At 35.7% G+C, this 19,668-nt stretch overlaps 1 protein-coding gene and 1 long non-coding RNA gene across 3 annotated transcripts in view; one reads left to right on the top strand and one right to left on the bottom strand.

Moving 5' to 3' along the window:
* LOC141577969 (uncharacterized) overlaps positions 1 to 19,668 on the bottom strand; it is a 530,703-nt gene that overhangs the window by 106,611 nt on the left and 404,424 nt on the right. The window lies entirely within an intron of this gene.
* WDR72 (WD repeat domain 72) overlaps positions 1 to 19,668 on the top strand; it is a 190,943-nt gene that overhangs the window by 168,795 nt on the left and 2,480 nt on the right. For both annotated transcript variants that reach the window (XM_045506253.2, XM_045506250.2), the window contains one exon: positions 14,228 to 14,332. In XM_045506253.2, the coding sequence (XP_045362209.1) occupies positions 14,228 to 14,332 (105 nt within the window). The remainder of the gene's footprint in view (positions 1 to 14,227; positions 14,333 to 19,668) is intronic.

Here is a 19,668-nt window from a genome sequence, read left to right as displayed (position 1 = left end):
TCTAACCACTGGTCTACAGTCTACACTTTGCATGTTTTAACTCATGTAATTGTAACAAGTCCATGCATTTGATAGGATTATTACTATTAATTGTTATTACTATTATTACTATTTTGTAGATGAGGAAACTGAGACACAGAAAGATTAAGTAACTAGACTACAGTTATTCAGTTTGTGAATGAGCCAGGATTTTATTTGAATTGGATTTTAATAGCATATAGATAAATTTCCCTAACAATAAACTACTGGTCTTTCAGTTGTGAAAGCTTTCTTTTTTAGCAGAGTCCTAAAACCAAACAGTGATCTTAAGTAACACTGAGGGAAACATATATGAGAAACTAGCCAATTTCAAAAGCAAAGCAATATATGTAATTCTTTCAACATTTAATCATACTATATCTTTCAATTAAATCATCAATTTTAGAAGTAGAATCCCTGTATTGCCAAGTACAATCCTTGCCAAATATCCAGACACAATCATGGGCTTTAAGGATTACAAGACACATAATAAAGGATAATGACCTAAAATTAAGCACAGCAATATGGAAATCTGGGACTGCCATGCTCTGTTTAAGTCAGCAATCTGTTAGATTTAATGTGAGATTAAGGAGCTGTGTAACCTGCAATTATGCTGTTTTTCATTAAGAAAAAAATGTGATGATGGTGCTCTGTAAAACTCTTCCTTCTATTTACCTCTGTTTAATTGGATTGGGGACTGCTTAAACATCTTTGAGTTGGAGCTTATAAGAAGATGATCCCAGCTGTTTTTCAAAGCTTAAGGCAGCAGGCGGACAACACCATCATGTCAAGGCTCATGCAAAAGCCTTAATCCTACTTTTTTCCATCAGCCAGCTACTGAAGCCCAGTGTTTAACCTTCTAAGTACTAAATATGCTTTGTCACTGCTTTGGTAGATTTGCCACTGAATTGTTATTGTTTAATGCTGTTAGCTTCCCTGCCATTGAAAGATCTTCTCAATTCCCTTTCCTTTGGATACTGATCGTGTTACTGTTAGTATGTAACTGATGTAAATGCAAAAATGCAGCTGATGTAAAACAAACACAGAAATTTTAAATCGTATTCAAAATATTGACTACACACACACATAATGTTTATATATATGCTTTAAAAAATCCTGTTTTGATCCAAGAAAAAAAATGGCAGAGTCTGAATTCTGATGCCATAGCTCACACCATTAGCCACTCTACATTCTGCTGGTTAAAAAAATAAACACAGACGCACACACACACGTATAAAATAGAGAACAGTGACTTGTTTGTTCACATACTTATCTACCCATTTATGCATCTGACAAACAACTGAGTCCTTCTGTGTCTTTCCCCAAGCTCTACAGGAGATATGGGAGAGCAAACATCAGGATGGTAACCAACTAGCCCCACAAACATAACATCTCAGCTAGGTCTTTGGACCTTATTGTTGAAAGTAAACAAAATAATTTAGAGTTCTGTTTTACTTTTTTTCCCTAGCTACATTTTGCCTAGTCCAAATATCCAGCATCTTGATCTTAGAACCACCAGCTGTAGTTCTGCCTAGATCAGCAATATCATAGTATTTAAAGACTAAAGGTTAAATGATCAGATGAGTTTTCCCTACAGCTACAATGCTACTTAGATGGTGAAGCACTTTTTCTTTTTTTTTGGAGGGTGAGTTGTGAAGGAAAGAGGGAGTGGCTCTCTGATTTGTCCCAGTGGCAGTGAGCAGCCAGCAGAAAAGCAGACACAGTTAATGCTCAGCTGCTCAGACCAGTCAAGCAAACTACCAAGTCCCAGCTGTGCCTCTTGATGTTTTCTGATTGCACCTACTCCTCAATCTGTGAACTGTTTTCTGGACTCAGATTCATCAAGCACTGCTGCTTTAAAAACGCATGCAGGCAGGCATCCTAGGATATGCCATTATAAGCTGCTGCCAGGGGATCTTCTAGGAGATAAATGGAATCTGTGTGAAGCAAATTAGTGTGAACCAGTCAATCTGAGGGTCAGCCTTGAGCCACTTCCATGGATAACTAGCTGGCTGACTGCAGGCCGGGGTCCTCTGCCATATGTGGGTTGTAATCTTGAAGACTTTGTTCCACAGGATAGCGGTGGGGGGTGATGTTGGGGGCTGCTTATTCTCGGAAGATCTATTTAATCTGTTTTAGATTTGTCAATGAAAAGGACTTCTAAAGTGTTTTTGTTTACCTCCTTGCTCTGGCTGTACTGAATGTTTCTAAGTTGGACAACTCCTTTCCTGTAGGAAATATGAGAGCAATGTCCTGGAAAGAACAGTCCTCCTTGCTTGAGCTGCCTTTTTTCAAATTTCAACTGTGCTGTGCTTGGTCCAAGCCTTCTAAGATCATTAGGGTTTTAAAACAAAGTAATAACTATAATTTGGCAAAACAAGTTTAATACGAATCTCCTCTTCTTCTTTTTTTTTTTTTTTTTTGAGGAATAAATCTGTGTGACCTTTAATTGATGAAGAAAGGGAGATTCTATGTAAAGCCTGATGATTGTGGTTCCCTGTAGATACCCAGCATAGGAAATCAAATTTTGGCCATTGAAGGAATCAGGGGGAGCCCCTCAATACCAAAAGAATGAAAACACCTTTTTAAAATATATGTTCCATGGAAAGAATTTAGAGATAAAAAGCACATGAACCAATAGAGCCATAGAATTATTATTTAATATGAATAAATGGTAAGTGTAAATGGTTCTATTATGTAAAAATCATGTTTCCATAATTCAATATTCCTTTAGAGATCAGAGTCTGTTCTTACATTAAGATCACAAGAATTCATTTTATCTAGTTAAATTATGACAAACTATTTTACTTCTTTTTCCCTTTATTACATTAATAAAAATTTTTATCACCTCCCTCTCTGTAGGATGAAATATCAGTGAGATGGTTAAACACAGAATAAAAATGTGTGAAATAGAATAAATTTGTAACTCACATTTGGGAAAAAATTTTCAGAGGACTTCTACCCTTACCTCCAGGGAAATATTTTGTCTTTCATAAGGGGAAAAAAATCTATCTTGGAATAAGAACTTGGGCAAAACAATAATTGCTTAACTATTCAAAAAAATAAGTTTATTTTCTTTTTGTCACCTTTTCTAGACTCATATTTCTGGAAGGTAGCTTTTGCATACTTTATGTGTAGGTACCACCATTATGGGGTCCATGGAGACACATTTTATATATAAGAAACATTTCAGTATATAGTGTGTGGATGTTAGATAGCATGAATCATAGCAAAGATCAAACCAAATGCTTTAAAAATTGAGTGACCCTTTCCCTGAACTAATGAAACAAAAATGGGATGTCCTGTGAGAACAAAATTTGTTTGATGCCTGTACATTGAGTTCATAGGAATGAAATCCCCAGGGTAAATTTAACTTTATGATTTATGAGAGTAAGGAAAAGAAAGTGGAAATCAGTGCATTTTCCCTTCTGTTGTCGTGGGCAGGTATAGCATTTTGCAATGTATGAGTCTTATTTTATAAAGATCTTTGAAGGAAATAGAAGCAAGTGTTGTATAAATGATGCTCTGGCCTAGAGATCTCGCTCAACACAGTTCACCCACTATCTACGAAACCTCATTAATACCAAGAAAGTGGACTTCCCTAGCTATCATCATCCATAAGTAAGCTGTCTGATGAGCATCAGACACCACATTTGTGGAACAAGCATTATATCTATGAATTTCCAACTGTCTGAGACAAGTTAAGAATGACAGAAACAGACACACTAGGTCAGCTCTGTGATTTTTTTAGCCCAGTCTTCTGATTGCAGCATGGTAGTTTCCATTGTGGAGAAGCCAAGTTGTCCTCATGATGTTAACCTCAAAATTTCAAGGTGTGTCTGAAGTATCTTTCTTCCCTACAGTGTAGCCCAGTGAGGTAGTCAGACACAAGAACCAAAGAATGGGATAAGAAGGATAACACAGGCCAAATAAAATGCTAAGAAACACAGAAGAGGAGAGAAAAATCAATGTTAGATGTGGGTTGTGGAAGACTTAATGGAAAAAAACGGCATTTGAGCTGAGTTTTTAATAAGGGGTAGTTTTTGCCCAGCAGAGAATTAGAGATTGAAGTGAAAGAAGGTATTTCAAGCTGGGGATCTTCACGAAGGCACCAATGTAGAAAACAAATGGCATATCCAGGGGGCAATGAGTGGTCTTGTCCAGGTGTAGTGTATGATATCAGAGTCTAAGATGGGAAAGAATAGGAAGTGGGCAGCATCCAGTGAGAAGCCTCTAAATGTGAGTTGAGACTATTTCATGAAAGGCCTTGAAATCCATGGCTCCAGAATCTCCCACTGCTGTCTGAATAGAGGTGATTGCAGATTTTTCTACACAGAAGCTACATGATCAGATCTTGGTTTTAGGGATATGACTTGTCTCAGTTTAAAGAATTACTGGAGGGAAAGATACTTCTTATCAGGCTATTAAAAAGAGTGGTGTGACTCTGGTAATGGAGAGTAGGGTGAGAATGTAACCATCTTGAGGGGCTGGAGGAACAAGAGATACGAAAATGGGAGATATATATATCTGTATATCTAGATGTATGCAAATAACTTCTTGATAATTTTATAAATATCTTTCACATTCTTCTTCAGATGTACTTCCATGCTAGAGTCTTGGTCTTCCTAATTTATTCTTGAGGTATTCTGATATTATATAAACTCTCCACCCTGCTAATTCCTCCTAGACCTTTGGTTGGCCTCCTAAATGCCATTGTGTTCTATATCGGCTATAGTCACTGGAGACACATGCAGGCTTCAAGGTGCAGAAGCCTCCTGGGTTTACTTGTTAGTTTTTGTCATGGTTGTTTGTTGTGTGTTGATCATCCCTTTCCTAAAGTGCCGCCTTCTGTGAACCACTTGCTTACATTTTTACATTGGCCTAATGTCCTTAGTCATAGCAAATTATAGCTTAGTCATGTTCTTGTTACATATACTTTGGATCACATCTTCTTTCGGTGTTACCCAGAATTTACTATACTGTATACTGAAATGTGTACACAACCTGTATTCTCACTGATTTGGCCTTAAAATTGTCTTCTATTGTTAATCTAATAAGCCTAACATTTCTCAACTCAGGAACCCTTAGTGTTGTCTAAAATGCTAGAGATTTTACTGTGTGTTCTTTCAAATAATTTGTAACAATTTATCAAGAAAAGTATTTTACACTAATCTAGGACACTGTTTTATACTGTCTTATCTAGAAATAATGGTTTGTCTCACCTTTGTTTCCTATTTCATAGTTCTCTAATTATGATAATACATCTTTTGAAGAGGACCTATTCTCTGAATAGTTGCTGCTTTCCCTTTATCCACAGGCATGTTTGCTCTTTGAAACTGTTTTCTTTTAGGTGTGTTTCTTTTATCCTTTATGTATAGATGGCATAGGCTTATCTAGTATCAAAATGAGGCTCTCTACTACTTATCAAGGTAATTTTGATATTTTGGGCAATAATCACTTAGAGATATGAGTACAAATACTGAGTGTTATGCAGTGACACAGCCTGAGGATTTGAGAATGCAACTTTCGATTATTTATCCCCCAGCAAAATTAATATTTTTAAATGAATAGCTATATTTTATATGCATGACAATAAGAAGCAATCAGTGCCAACAGACCACCTGTGTTTTCTATGTCTAGTGTGAGTACATGTGTGAGAGAGGGATGCTTGCTACTGACTACATTATAATACAGTGGTAAAACACATTATCATCCAAACATGACTTCCATTCAATTTCCATAAGTTCTCAAGTATGTACACTAACATACCATTTTGATGTCATTCAAATAAAAATAAATCACACTCAGAGTACCCAAGCCCAATGATACAAAATATGGTAACTTAGACCTTTTCCTCCTTGCATCCTTCTTAATGTTGACAAAGAATTAGAAAATGAAGGCATAGTCTAGATAATTTGATTTTCTTATTTTCCATTTCCTATCTAGGAGATGAAACAGCTCTGACACTTGACTGACCATCTGAGACAAGCATTTTCCCCTGAGATAGAGACGCCTATCAGCTGGGAATTTGAGACTGCCTGCCAACAATTCTCCCCACGCTGATGGTGTCGTCGTAGGTTCAGCCTATGGAAAGGTTGCTGCTCTTACAAATTCCAATGGTAGTGCCATTTAACAGTTTCTTCTCCCACTGATATTAGAGGAAAATGTTTTTGATATTTTTCCTTATAGATAACTGGAGACTTTGCTCTGGTTTAAATTGGCCTATGCTGTGAAACCTGATCTTAAGTTTCTATAGAGATCATGTTTATTTCTAGTCTGAAATTCTAGCTTGATGTTCTTTTGATTGAAGGATCTCTTTTGTTTTCCTGACCTTCTAAATTTTCAAATTCAAGCTGGAAAGTTTACTACAAATTCCTCTTAGAAATCTCCCTTTGCTGACTGTTCTTCAGTGTATCAATACGTGGGAAACTATTTGTTTTATTCTTTGAAATCTATTCCTGCATTCAATTTCTTGAACTTATGAACAGTAAAATTAACAAATTTCTGTATTTACCATAGGATTTGGTCCTTATGAGGAAAGTCAGATGACTTCTTCAGAATCTAAACTGCAAGAAGAGTGTGAAAGTTAATTTCTATACATTTTTATAACTCATTCATCATCTGTACTTCCTTTCTGTGTTGAAGGGGTTCTTTCAGATAAGATATTTCTGAGTCCTTTTGTCTTGAATAATTATCTCTATGGTTTAATGTAGAAAGCTAAGCTTGGTGAACTGATCAGTTTATTTCTTGCATTTCAAAATTCTCTCTTTACCAAATTATAGATAAATACCAAAAATCTAATAATAAGTACTGTTTCCCTGTATTATTTCCACTCGGAATTTACTCAGTAATGACCAGGGAACAAAGTTGTGGAAATTATTTTCATTTGGTATTTAAAAATAAAAAAGCTTATTCATCTGCTATGCACATCTCTCTGGGAACACTGCTTGCTAAGGAAATGGTACTCTAAAGGCACACATAAAGAAATCCAAGCAAACCACTCATAGGCAACTCTGAGAATTGCCTTTTAGTGGAGTGAGGGAATGCAGTAGAAAGAGGAGACAGAGAAGCATTTTTCCTTTTTATTCCCTTTTCTACTTCCCAACTTACACATTTCCTTTGTCATACCCATCACATCCTACATCCAATATATCTCTACAGTCTATTCAGTCTGAGAGTTCAGATAATTTGATTAGAGTTTGTTTTCATGCCAGGCTTGACTAAGACAAATGACTTCATGGGCCTCAGTTTTGCACATAAAAAGAATAGAAAGAATTGGGATTCTACTGATTCTCCCTTTAAGAGATTTCACTTGAAGAAAATACTATTCCACAGGAACACTACACCTCTCCTATCCATTTATTTGGCAAAAAAATTATTGAGAACCTCTTCATGCCTGGGGCCCTGAAGCCAAGATGGGGCCAGAGCCTAGTGCCAATTCAGCCTAAGCTAACCTAGATTCTCTAACTTCCAGGCCAGGGCTTGTCCACTGCAATGGTGCTTCTTGCAATTATTACATGATCTCAATTAATTTAGTTTAGGATGATTCATCTTGTATTGAAGTTCATATTTGCCAAACTGATTGATGAAGGGAGGGTTGTTCAAAGAAATTAACAGCATAAATATGATTCTAAGAAGAGTGGGATATAACTTATTTTTTAAGTGTGGTTTTAAAGATTCTTTTACTTTATGGGTGAATATCTGACAGATGTTTCTATGCCAAGGAGTCACCTTGTTTGTTCTCAGGAGTAGCCATACTGCAGCCTCCGCCCTTTCTTGTCATCTCTCCAGAGGGCTGCCTCACCCTGGCACTGCAACAACCCAAGTATCTCTCTGAAGCTGCTCTGATTTCCTCTGTCCCTCAGTAGACTGGACATAACTATGTGTAGGAAAATATCAATCTTACTTAATTCAGAAAGGGTCTTAGAAGTCCTGATTATTTCCAAAATTATTATAGCAGCCACTTATCCTCTTGGTATCCCCTTCAGTGATATACTCAGAGGTTGGTTGGTCTTGGCTTCTTAACTGACAGGATATTTGAATCCCAGAGCCAGAAGATGTCAAGGAACTCCAACTCTCTCATTTTATTAATAAAAGTATCTGAGCCTAGCACAGTGAAATGACATGCTCAAGGTCACACTATTATTAGGAACAGAGGTGGAATTAAAAAACCAGATCTTCTGGGTCCTGTTAAGTGAACCTTTTCCAGTATAAAATACCCTATCCACCTTCGCCCCTGGGGAACTAAGAAGTTCATCTCAGTAATGAAGTTGTAGATATTCATCTTTGTTTCAATTGGTACATATATTTGGGTAATAAAAAATGAGGAATTTTATTTTTCATTCAAAAATAAGGCAGATAGTGTCTCCATATTTATGCAGTCTGACTGTAGGCATGAAGTATAGATTGTGGAGGTGTTGGGTATGTTTAAACTGCAAACTCTAGGCCTGATCTTAAGATTTCCCATTTAAACTACAAGTGAAATTAATTGCTTTTTTAATTCTTAGAAATTCTTGTTAGTAATTTCACTCAGTCATTTCAAAAATATTCTGAGTACCTGCCTTGTGTCTTGCATTAGGCTAGAGATGTCTCTACTTGTTTATTAACCTTACCAAAGCATCTCATTGCTCAAACATCCTTGAAAAACTTTGCATCTGAGAGGAATAAAACATTATTTAAAAAGATCCAGTAACCAATTAATACTTCTTTGTCACTCACATTTATCTTCCTCCAAATTAGATGTCTAGCTATACATCTCACCTTAGAAGTTAGCTATAGACAATTTTTCCCCTTAGACTAGTAGTCAATAATTTCATCTTTTTTCTGTGTGTGTTTTATATATCCCCAAATATTTAAATAAAATAATAGCTTTAATTCTATATACCTAGTAAGGATACCAAAATAATAGTTACTCTTCACAGCATTTGGAATATTTATCTTTACCAACTGAAAAATATTTTATGCTTAAAGCAATTCATGCTAGAAACTATCATCCAGAAAATAATATTCCATGTCAGATTACAACTGCAGAAAGATAGTAAAGCACAAAAGTCTAATCTTAACCTATCTCACTGAACTTGTCCATAAAGCAGTTATTTTTTAGTTATAAAGAAGCATTAGATATTTTATTTAATTTTAGGCATTCCTATATGATTTTTTTTTCCAGTTTACAGTGCACACTGAACACAAAGTAAGCCTGAAGTCTAATGCAGGATGTAGCTATTGCTAGTCAAATAGAATCAAGAGGTCCTATCACTTGATTATCTCAGTAGATATTCTTTAAGTAGGGGTAATATGTACATAGCTCTTTAGCTAGATATGTTTTTCTGATAAGACATCTATCCAGAAAGAACAACTCTGTAAACTGAATTTGTGGTCTGTTCAAATGACATCCTCTTTGTTATCACTTAAAGTCTTTTCACTGATTTACGCCTCCCTCTAATTTAAAATATGTTGCATTCTTTTGTGATCTGAATATTGCATTAGTATTTACTTCTACTTGAACTTCACATAGTTTTTCTTTCTTAAACCTCTAGAAAGATTTTTTTTTAGTTGATTCATTTAGTTGAGAAGAGACCTAAATAATCAGCCAAGGAAGTGATCAACTCTTGGCCACCATATTAAGCTAGTAGAATTGAACTCAGTTCTTTGACTTTTCCACTGCTCAATCCACAAGTCTAAGAAGTCTTTTAGTCTTTCCTGACCTCCTCAACCTGCATATTATTTTTATGCCTTTGAGTAAGATGCAATTGAGATTTTTGTCTGAGTTTTATCTGCTAACTACAGTGCCTTGTATTGTTCAGTTGACCAACATTTCAAACTGTTGTATCTTTTTAAATAATGATTTTCCTATCAATATCCCAATTACCTCCTCAAACTCCATACAAATGCTGGATGGGATCTTGTTTTTAATCATTCATAAGTCATTGTATTGAAAACATTATCTGGACTGCAGATTTTAGTCACACTGAATGACACAGATTTTTAATAAGGGCTCCACATATACTACAGTACTGGCCTAGTTTCTAAGAACCAGCTGCCGTTTGTGGAGATGGACAGAGATCTTCCCCAGGAGTCATTCTCTCTTTGTGGATGGAGGGAGATGTTTCTTGGAGTGGTTTGTTGCCTAGACCTAGCTTCCTTTACAAGTTAATAAAAAATTTGCATTTCTGCAAATAAGGACAAAAGGCAAGAGGGAATTTTTAACTGAAACCAAAATAGAGAATAGAGGGAGGTGAAGAAGCATAATCAAAGTTGATCCTGCCACCACAGTTTTTTCAGTAAATCCTTCTATAGAGTCCTCATCATACAATCTTCTGGGTTTCCTCATTATATGTTCTTAAGTGTAGTTTAAAAACTACTGATTTTGTATTGTCTACAATTGAATGATTTATTTCCTTAGGAATTTTCTTTAACATGAATAAATTAGCACACCATAGTCAAACACATCCATACAAAGTGCATGGACTTCTCCCTCTAGTTTCCAAAGATATTACAGAGATATTTAGAACACTGGCCTTTCAGCTGCCAATATTTTGAGGTGTGTGATGAGTAAATGGAACAGCCTTACATCTTTCAGTGGTAGAACTGTCAAGGAGAGTTTGTCTTTTTTGCCCCTCGCCCCCCAAATGAAGACTATTTCAGGATCTATTACAGAGGAAACAAAACAGTTGATTTTAAGTTAAGGTTGAGCCTGGCAAACATTTGCACTGTATTGATGTCAAAAGTACCTCTCTGCCAAGCTCTGAAATGCATCTTCAAAAACTACCGAAAATATCCAAGAACTTTAGTGATGAGCTACAAATGGACTTAGGTATTGATAAATAAAAGTCAATATGTATAGTGAAAGGACAACTTACTGTGATAAATGGGCCCACCATCAGTAAAGATCAAATTATTGACTATCTAGGGCAAGGAAAAACCTGTCTATAGCTAACTTCTACAGGTGAGAAGAATTAGCCACAACAGCAGTTCAGGAAAAGCTCAGATATGTCAGGAGAATTCGTTTCACTAAAAATACATACAAAAGAAGGCAGTAACATCCTGTTAAGCTGTATTTGTGACACCACAATATTCTTTGGCCAGGCCTGGGTTCACACCTTTTTCTTTTATGAGCTCCCTTTGGGCTACCCAGATTCCCTCTCAAGGAGACCTAATTCAAATTTCACTTCCCAACAAACCCTACTGCAGGGGAATTACCTCTGTATTCCTAAAAGCTATGCCACTCTTGGAATATTATCCCTAATGCTCCTACTAGTTAACTTTTTATTATATCCGAACTGGATCACAAGTTGTATGCGGGCACATTAAAAATGCCTTCTTTCTTCATCCCTCACGTGGTCTAGCACAGAGCTCTACACACAATAATCACCAGATCAATAACTGTTGATTTCATCGTTGTTGAAATGATTCATTAGAGAGGCCTTGGCCACTCGTCGTGTCAGACTTTAATGATGAAACATTACAAGAAACACCCAAAAGAACAATTGCAAAGATTAGCCTATCAAAAAAAAAAGTGGAATGGCAGTAATTAACCTCTCCAATGTCTGTCATTCCCAATGGACAGAATGTAGGTATTTCTTCTACAATGAATTTAATGGACACTCCATAAACTACCCAGTACAAAAATAACAAATCTGGTACCATATCATATTTTCAAGCTAAAGTGTAATTAAACAAAATATCTAAATAATGCTTTCTATTCTCCCACCCCCACACAAACCACACCCTCCAAAATCAGAGGTGGAGACAAAAATAACTGCATGCTACCTTATCCTGTGAGTTCAAAAGAGATCATGAAGCTAAAACTATATCTAACTTTCCAGTTTTCTTGAGTGATTTTGGATGTCAGTTCATCCTGGAACCACTTTATTGCCACTACAAACAGTTGCAGACATCAACTTTGTTGTTCGAATACCATACTCTCTTCGCTTTCTGAGGCCCTTCTGAGTTTTGTCTAGAAAAATCTTTTGGAGGAATGAATAAATGAATGAATAGATGCAAGTTTTAAGTTATGAAATAATAACATATAGGATGACAAGTGTAATACATTTGCCCATATAAACCCAGGTGCCACTTCATTAGCTGTTAGTAATAGATTCAGGTGTATGTTAATTCCCCAGTGTAAGTATTTCAGAAAATTTACAAATAATATACATATAGATAAATTAAAGCAGACCATAAAATTTTGACCAATGTAAAAGTACTGTACAACTTTTATGCATATAATTATTCCATTTAAACATTTCACAAAAATCTATCATTTCAAAAATAATCTGTAAGTATGTATGACCTAAATGAGGAAAATGAAAAGCAGTGATACCAAAATAACTAGGTCATACATACTACTTAGGTCTCTCCTTCAAAGTCACAGACTAACTCACACCACCATTTTGTAAATATGCATCTTTTCTCTCAAGTGGGCCTAAACAAGAAACTGGACAGATCTAGTTGAAGATAATTTAAAGTATACACTAAAGCACACATCCTCTTGGATCAGGGGGACATCCAGCATGGTAACTCTGCTTCATTCATTTGTTCACTCGTTCATCCATTTCACAGATCCTTCAAGAATCCCTTCCATAGCCCAGGGCATATAGAGGTGAATAAAACAAACATGGTACCCACTTCCATGTTGGTGTTTGTTTGTTTGTTTGTTTTCAGAAAACTCAAATGCACGAAATGAAAAATAGGGTCTATTTATTCAAAATCAAACTTTGGACGTTTTTTCTCAAATTTTGTTCCCAAAACGTTTTAGAGAAGCAGTGCATTCAAACTTTGCTCACACTTCCACAGAACAGATGGTGGGTGAAACTGGAGAGAATATTTAGACCAGAATCATGTTACTAGTCTCCTTTAAACTGTGTGTATGTGGGCCTCAGGACACGGTCACCACTGCTATGCACAGTCCATGAAAACCAGACGAGGAGTGTGGGAGGAGCGAGCTCTCCTAAAACTACTCTGGAAATCAGGCAGTCCTCCTTTGTGGCACTGATTGAACGTGTGAAGTAACACAGCTCTACCCTCTGAATTTACTCCCTCGTCTCCTAATGGAGGCTTAGGAATAGCGGCCAGGCCTGCTCCCCCGGGGCCAACAAACATTATTTCTTATAAATATACATTTTATATATATATATATATATATATACATAATCATATTATGCTTATAAATATATATTTTCTCTATTGCATTTATGGCTTATAAATAATATGTTGTGTATGTTATCAAGACCTGAGGAGACAGTGGCAGTGTTCACTGAAGCAATTTGTCATACATAAAATTCCAATGTAGTCAATAATATACATATTTATATTATTTGGCTTCAGACAAGTAAGTATCACATGATTTATATTATTGAAGACTTGCTTTGTTTTGTTATTCAGAGTGTCTTCATGAAGACCGTATCTACTTTTCCTGACAAATGATTCCTTGAACAAATATAATAGGGAAATACTTTACTTGTGGAGATACTTTAGACCAAGTATTAAAACTTGTGGAAAAATGTGGACACTTATGTCTGTGTTTCTCTAACAGAGCTAGTAGTTGTAATGTGTTTATAGGAAATTTTAGATTCCTATGCTGGCTTCTGTTTCTGTTCATAAATCCTACTCACAAAAAAAATCTCATTATCAGTTGTCTGAAGACCTACCATTCAAAACACCAGCCCTCCTTATTATCATCTGCAATATCATTCTATATTTTGAAATTTATTTTATAGGAATTTTTATTTGGTGTTTGGTACCATAGTTTTTACTTCGGTGGAAGAAAACCAAAATGCATACAAAGTGTTCCTTCACTGTGATTTGTGTGACAAAAGGAACCATTGCACCAGCATATAGCGGGCCTAATTGACCAGCCTGATGTTCTTCTCTGTGTCTTGTTGCCATTAATTGACTATATTGTTTTAGATTTATGCATTAAAAATACGATTTCTACTTCGAAGAGATCACTTTGTTACTATGTAGCTTTTAAGCTGATGCCATGAACTTATTTTTCTTCTAAGATAAAGTCTCATCTATAGATTTTTCAACTAATTACATGTCTGCCAATACATACTTAGAGGATACATTTTATTTCAATTTATTATTTGTGTTTACATAGTGTGTCCCTGGAAATATCTGTGGAAATGAAAGGAAATGTTTAATGGTGTTTATTACTACTTTTTCATCACTCTCTTTCTCTTTCTTTGTGCTCTCTTTTTTTTAATAGCTCCAGTCAGTCCGGTCAAGCATGACAGCAACTCAAACTCGGCAAACTTCCAAGACACGGAGGACATGCCTGACAGATGTGTCTTGGAAGAGTCTGAGAGTCCAGGTGAAAGCCATTTAAAAATAGTCAAGTATAAATGATAAATTTGACACAGCTTTGGGGTCCTTGGAAGAGGGTGAGGGGAGAAGACATTGTAATGCTGTTTTCTCTCAGCAGCTGCACTGTCAAATTAATGGTCACCTCCAGGGGTCACAGTGTGGAGCTGTTATCTTTTCCTCTTTCATCAAGAATTCAGTTGGAGGAAGTACAAAGGCTTTATGACTGAGAAGGGAAGCTGACACTATTAGTTCATTATCATCAGTTTTAGGCTAAACTGGTTAATAGAGGCAGAGATTAGAAACTGGAGAAGTGGCAATATTTTAAATATTCCAAATAATGGGGTCAAGTGGAAATGGAGAATTAGGGAGAAAAGAGAAACAAATTGTCATCATTACTATCTACTTACCTTTCTAAATACAAACAGAACTCTAATCCAAATGAGAGGATTTTAACATAGCAGTAGTGGACTAATGGAGGTTGTCAACTGTTTAGAATAAGACAAACCCTTCCTCACTCAATAAAATTTACCTTCTGTCCAAGTTACTAATGTTTGTATTTTCTTTGTAAAAACATTAGACTGAAATGTACTGGAAGGATGAGGCCAGAAAAACACTTAAGCATCAACTTTTGTTTCTGTTTTTGTTTTTGAAACATGACTAGCCTTAACAACTAATTAAGAGAAAAAAATCTGTGAACGTTGAATGACAATTGCCAGTTCACCACAAAGCCATAGGTGTTTAGAAGGTGCTTTATTATCATGAGCAAAAGAGTTAACTATCTTCCCCGACAGAACGTTTTTCTCCCGTTTTCTCTGGCTGCTGTGCACCCTCTACCCTCTCGCATCTTTGTGTGCTGATCCATGTATCAGATTTTTGATTCATCCTCTCTGTGGCCTGTCAGCTTAGTTAAGAGATTTCCAAATCTTGTAGCCTTCGCTGACAGGGGGCAGCTGCAAACAGTCCCCTGATCCTTCCCCGAGGAGAGCTACTGAGATTTAATTTTCAGTGAAAGGTGCAGCCTGCAATCTATGTCAGGTCCCCTAAGTCATCTCTGAACCCCAATAGGCCCAGTGGCGATGGCTTGTATTTCAGTCCCCTCCACTATGCCAAGATTCCTCAAAGATGAGCTGCTGCTGTGTGTCTGTTCTCAGCCACTCTTCTGCTTCAGCATCCATAGAACTGAGAAACGGCATCTTTAGCAGAAATTTTTCAGCAGCACATTAACTCTACCCTCTGCCATAACATGTAAAACACAAATGTAGATGTGTCTTGCATGAAATGGGGAAGGGTAGTGGTAGCATTAGATTTCTATTAAAATTATTTTAAAATTACTTTTAGTTTTGACTAAAATTATCTAGTTTTGACTAGATTTTTAAACTGTCTTATTAAACAGTTTTCTATTAACCATTTTACCAGGCTGTTACATCCATAGATCAAGCTTTTTACTGAAGTGTTCATTGTTTTTGGCAAGAAGAGATCAGCTTTATACTATTTCAAAAGTAGAATACATTTCCGTCATCCCACAATATGAGTGGAACTGTAGTAAGATTCAAATATAGCATAGTCTATCTGATTGATAGAAACAAAAGGATATATGAAAAAAGAAAGATCAATTAGAAAATATAGGTGCTGATAAAGAATCTTAACTTAAAAAGTGAGTACCTTTCTATACATTGGACATCATTAAACTGGTAATAAAGAATGAATTACTCTGGCTTTTTCCTCTGCCCATTCCTGCATTTTAAGACATCTTGCCTTATAGGCCTGGAAACCTCTGGAGAGTTCACTACTGGTCTCACTGCCTTCCACTGAGAATTTGTGGCTTGGTTGTCATGGAGACATCGTATTTCTCCAAGAATTGCTCATATTGATCCGTGGCCAGGCGTAAATGGCCAAGCGAGTGTGAGGAATAAAGGGGGCTGGGCAGTCCTATAAAATGACCAGGGCTTGTGGGTTGGAAATAAGCTCATAGCAAACACTTAGGTAAAAAGAAAGAAGCAGTTTTATTTTGTTTCAGGATTTCTTTCTGCACTTTGGACCATTGTCTTCCTTCTCTATGAACTGAAAGAAACTTGTTAGTCACTTGTCATGTCAGATCTTTGGTGCTTGTCCTGACACAGCTGTCAGCCTTCCAGCTCTGTGCAGTTCAGGGACACACAACAAAGAAGCAGTGACATGAATTATTTATTGCTCCTTGTGTGGATAAAATTCTGTGATAAGAAATTAAGACACTTCTGACAGAGGTGCTTATTTAGTAAGAGATTTTGATAAGAGAGTGCATTTCCTTGAAGTATGAGCATTTAAGAGGCAAAATTCTTAAAACTGAACATGAAGGAAGATTTGTAAAATTGGTGACATAGCAGGACTTCCTTGAACTGTGAAAATATGACTGTCCACTTCTCAGTGTCTAAAAATTAACTTCAAAATATCAAGTCATTCAAATGTAGGGACTCCAAAACTGCAAACATTACTTTGGTGGTTTAGTTACTGCTATTTACCATGTATAAGTGGTGTTCCTCTGGAAAGTATGTTTAACCACCTTTGTTAGAAGGAAACTCAAAATTTGGGATTCTTAAGTGGTAAGCTTTGAAAAGATGTCTTCAAACCAATAGAGGTGCTTCAGCAGCTGAACTTATAGTTGCATTAGTATATTTGTTATTTCTTGTATGGAAAGGAGTGTATTTAAATCTGCATGAATCATTCTTAGCATTTTCACCTGGAATATTATCACTCATTTAAAATTCTTTTAAACATCTTCATGTACATGCAAAATTCGTCTGTTGCAAAGTTGAATGTGGTCAGTCTTCTAGCTGTAATGGATATTGACCTTATGTGGTTTTATCTATGCAATTCTAAATGATTAATATATTTATTACATCATTTTAACTGAATAGCCAGTTGTTCAAACAGCATCTAAAAAATGAAAGCAAAAAAATCATTTTCTAATCCAAGCACAGTTCAAGAATATTGCCTCATATATTGTTCTCTCCAAATGAAGTCTTTTCTTGGCAAATCCTCTAAACATCATTTTACTTTAGCTCATATAGTTTTATATTGCTAATACCAACCAATTTGCATTTTCAGAGAGCCAGAAAACTGGAAGCACAGAAAAACTAAAATATTTTTTAAAAGATGAAGTTGAAATTTTTAAAATGTCAAAAGAGCATTTAAAAATATCAATAATAAAGTCAGATTTTTAGAATGTGTATAATACAGTAAAGTTGACTTTGTGAATTTATTATTTTTGAGTAAAATGGGTTTTGAACTCAGTGTAGATTGTTTATTTTTTCGTTGACATCACTGTTTCTCCAGCACTAAACTAACTAGGATGACCCATTTGTAAATGGGCTGAAGTGTGCATATAGGTCACAATTTAGATGCCTGGTGGAGTGGTCATTCACCTGGTCTCTAGAGTGCTCTACCTTATCCATCATGCCATTGTGATCTCTTTATTGGTTCAAGCTGTATACCCAGGTGAGTGCCTGCAGTCCATTAAGGTTGGCAAAGCAACTTTAGACCAGAGCATTCTTGTTACTCTGACCCTGCAAGTGAACCTGGAGGTCTTGTCTGATAGGTTGAGGTCTCCCTCAGCAATGTCTTTTCTTTGGAATAATTCATTAGCAAAGAGTTTTGACTCACAGGTGAATCTCAGATTGAAGTTTCTGGCTTAGACTCCGCGAAGTCTACTTGCTTCTTCACGGGCGTTTATACATTCCAGGAACCTATGGGAATAACTTTGATGTCTAGTGATAGAAGCGCTGAGACAACATGTGAAGTTGCAGCTCCCTTTTTAGAGTTTTTAGGGCCATTAGACTTTCTTTCTTTGGCTCTTTAAGGCCTAGTCACTTCTGTATCTGAAAGATGTTGTCACAAAAATAGTTCAGTTTAATCTTTCGTTGGTTAACTTCTTGTTAACTGTTTCATGCACAGTGAATATAGCTCAATCCCTGTTCTCCAGAATATTAAAAAAAAAATGTTCCTTGCCCCTCACCTTTGTACTCATGATGATAAAAAAATTTTGTGTGATATTCATAAATTTTATCCAAATGTTAATGAGACACCTTGAGCTTTTATTACCTTATTGGCTTAGAAAATTAAGAATTTTACTTCCTAGTGCACTAGGGATAGTACATTTAAATATAATTTCAGCTGAAAATGGCAATGACAAGACAGAGCTTGGAAGTACAAAAAAAGGCATTCATAAAAGCATTTTCACGTTATTCTGAAGTAGTTTATAATCAGTATACATTTGGCCATTAACAGAACATTTTAGCAGTTTTTATATAGCACGTTATGTGTGTAGATCTATGTACATCATTGTCAATCAATATTGCATTTGCATGAATCTGATAAACAAAACTACATTTCTCCCAGTTTCCTAGGGAATACTACATTGTGAAAAGCCAAGGTGGATTTTTTTTTTCCTTTCACTATTCTGGCTCATGAATCACCAGCAAAAATCAGGTAACAGAAAGTAGGACAGATTCAGGACTGGAGTGTTGGAGATGGCTGATGATGATGCATGAAGCAGAAAAAATGTAGAATGTGTGAGCAGCCCATCAATCACAGCCATCAAGAACGTAGTTCTTACGGTTAGAGATAAAAAAAAATGTTCTAGAACAATTTCAGTAGTAAAAACATGTAAGCTGTGTCTTCCCGTCATATTTAACAGTATCAATATTTTAAATAATTTACCTGAAGGGAAAATTGTAAGCATCACTCTAATAACTTCTAAAAGATGTAAAATTCTAGGCATATACATGTAATATGTATATAGTACAATGTTGAATATTGGTTTAACTGAATTAAATAATCAGCCTTTTGAGTTTCTGCCAGTAGAAGTGGGAATCATTATGCAGGTCACATCATTAATATAAATGTGTTTAGAAATAGTTAACTAAGGCACAATGCTCCAATTAGCTTAATAGCCAAATGAATTTAATAAAGTAATATTTTTTAGCTTACAAGAACAGTCATCGAAGTATTCTGAGAAACATGCTTTTTTGATTCTATAACTCAAATCATATTTCAACTGACAGTTATAACATTTGACCTTAAAACTGTACTTGTGAGTTTCTCAGAAGAATTCAGAAGCTTGAAATTTATAGAAATTTACTCATTTCAAACCTAACTCATTTTGTTGATAACTTTTCATCTTTCTTAGCAATTAAAAAAACTATATTATTAATGTGTGCAATTAAAATGTACCTGGGGCCAAGTTTATAAGAATTTCTTTATTAAGAATTTACTTCAGTTTAGAAAAAGAAATGTAGAAATTATAGGTAATTCCTTTCTTCTTTCCTTTCCTTCCTTTCCTTCTTCTTTCCTCCCTTCCTCTCTTCT

This window comes from Camelus bactrianus, chromosome 6, assembly GCF_048773025.1.
Source record: "Camelus bactrianus isolate YW-2024 breed Bactrian camel chromosome 6, ASM4877302v1, whole genome shotgun sequence".
NCBI classification, from domain to species: Eukaryota; Metazoa; Chordata; class Mammalia; order Artiodactyla; family Camelidae; genus Camelus; species Camelus bactrianus.
The sequence above is the reverse complement of the archived record's forward strand: the minus strand, read 5'-3'. Positions and strand labels throughout refer to the sequence as shown.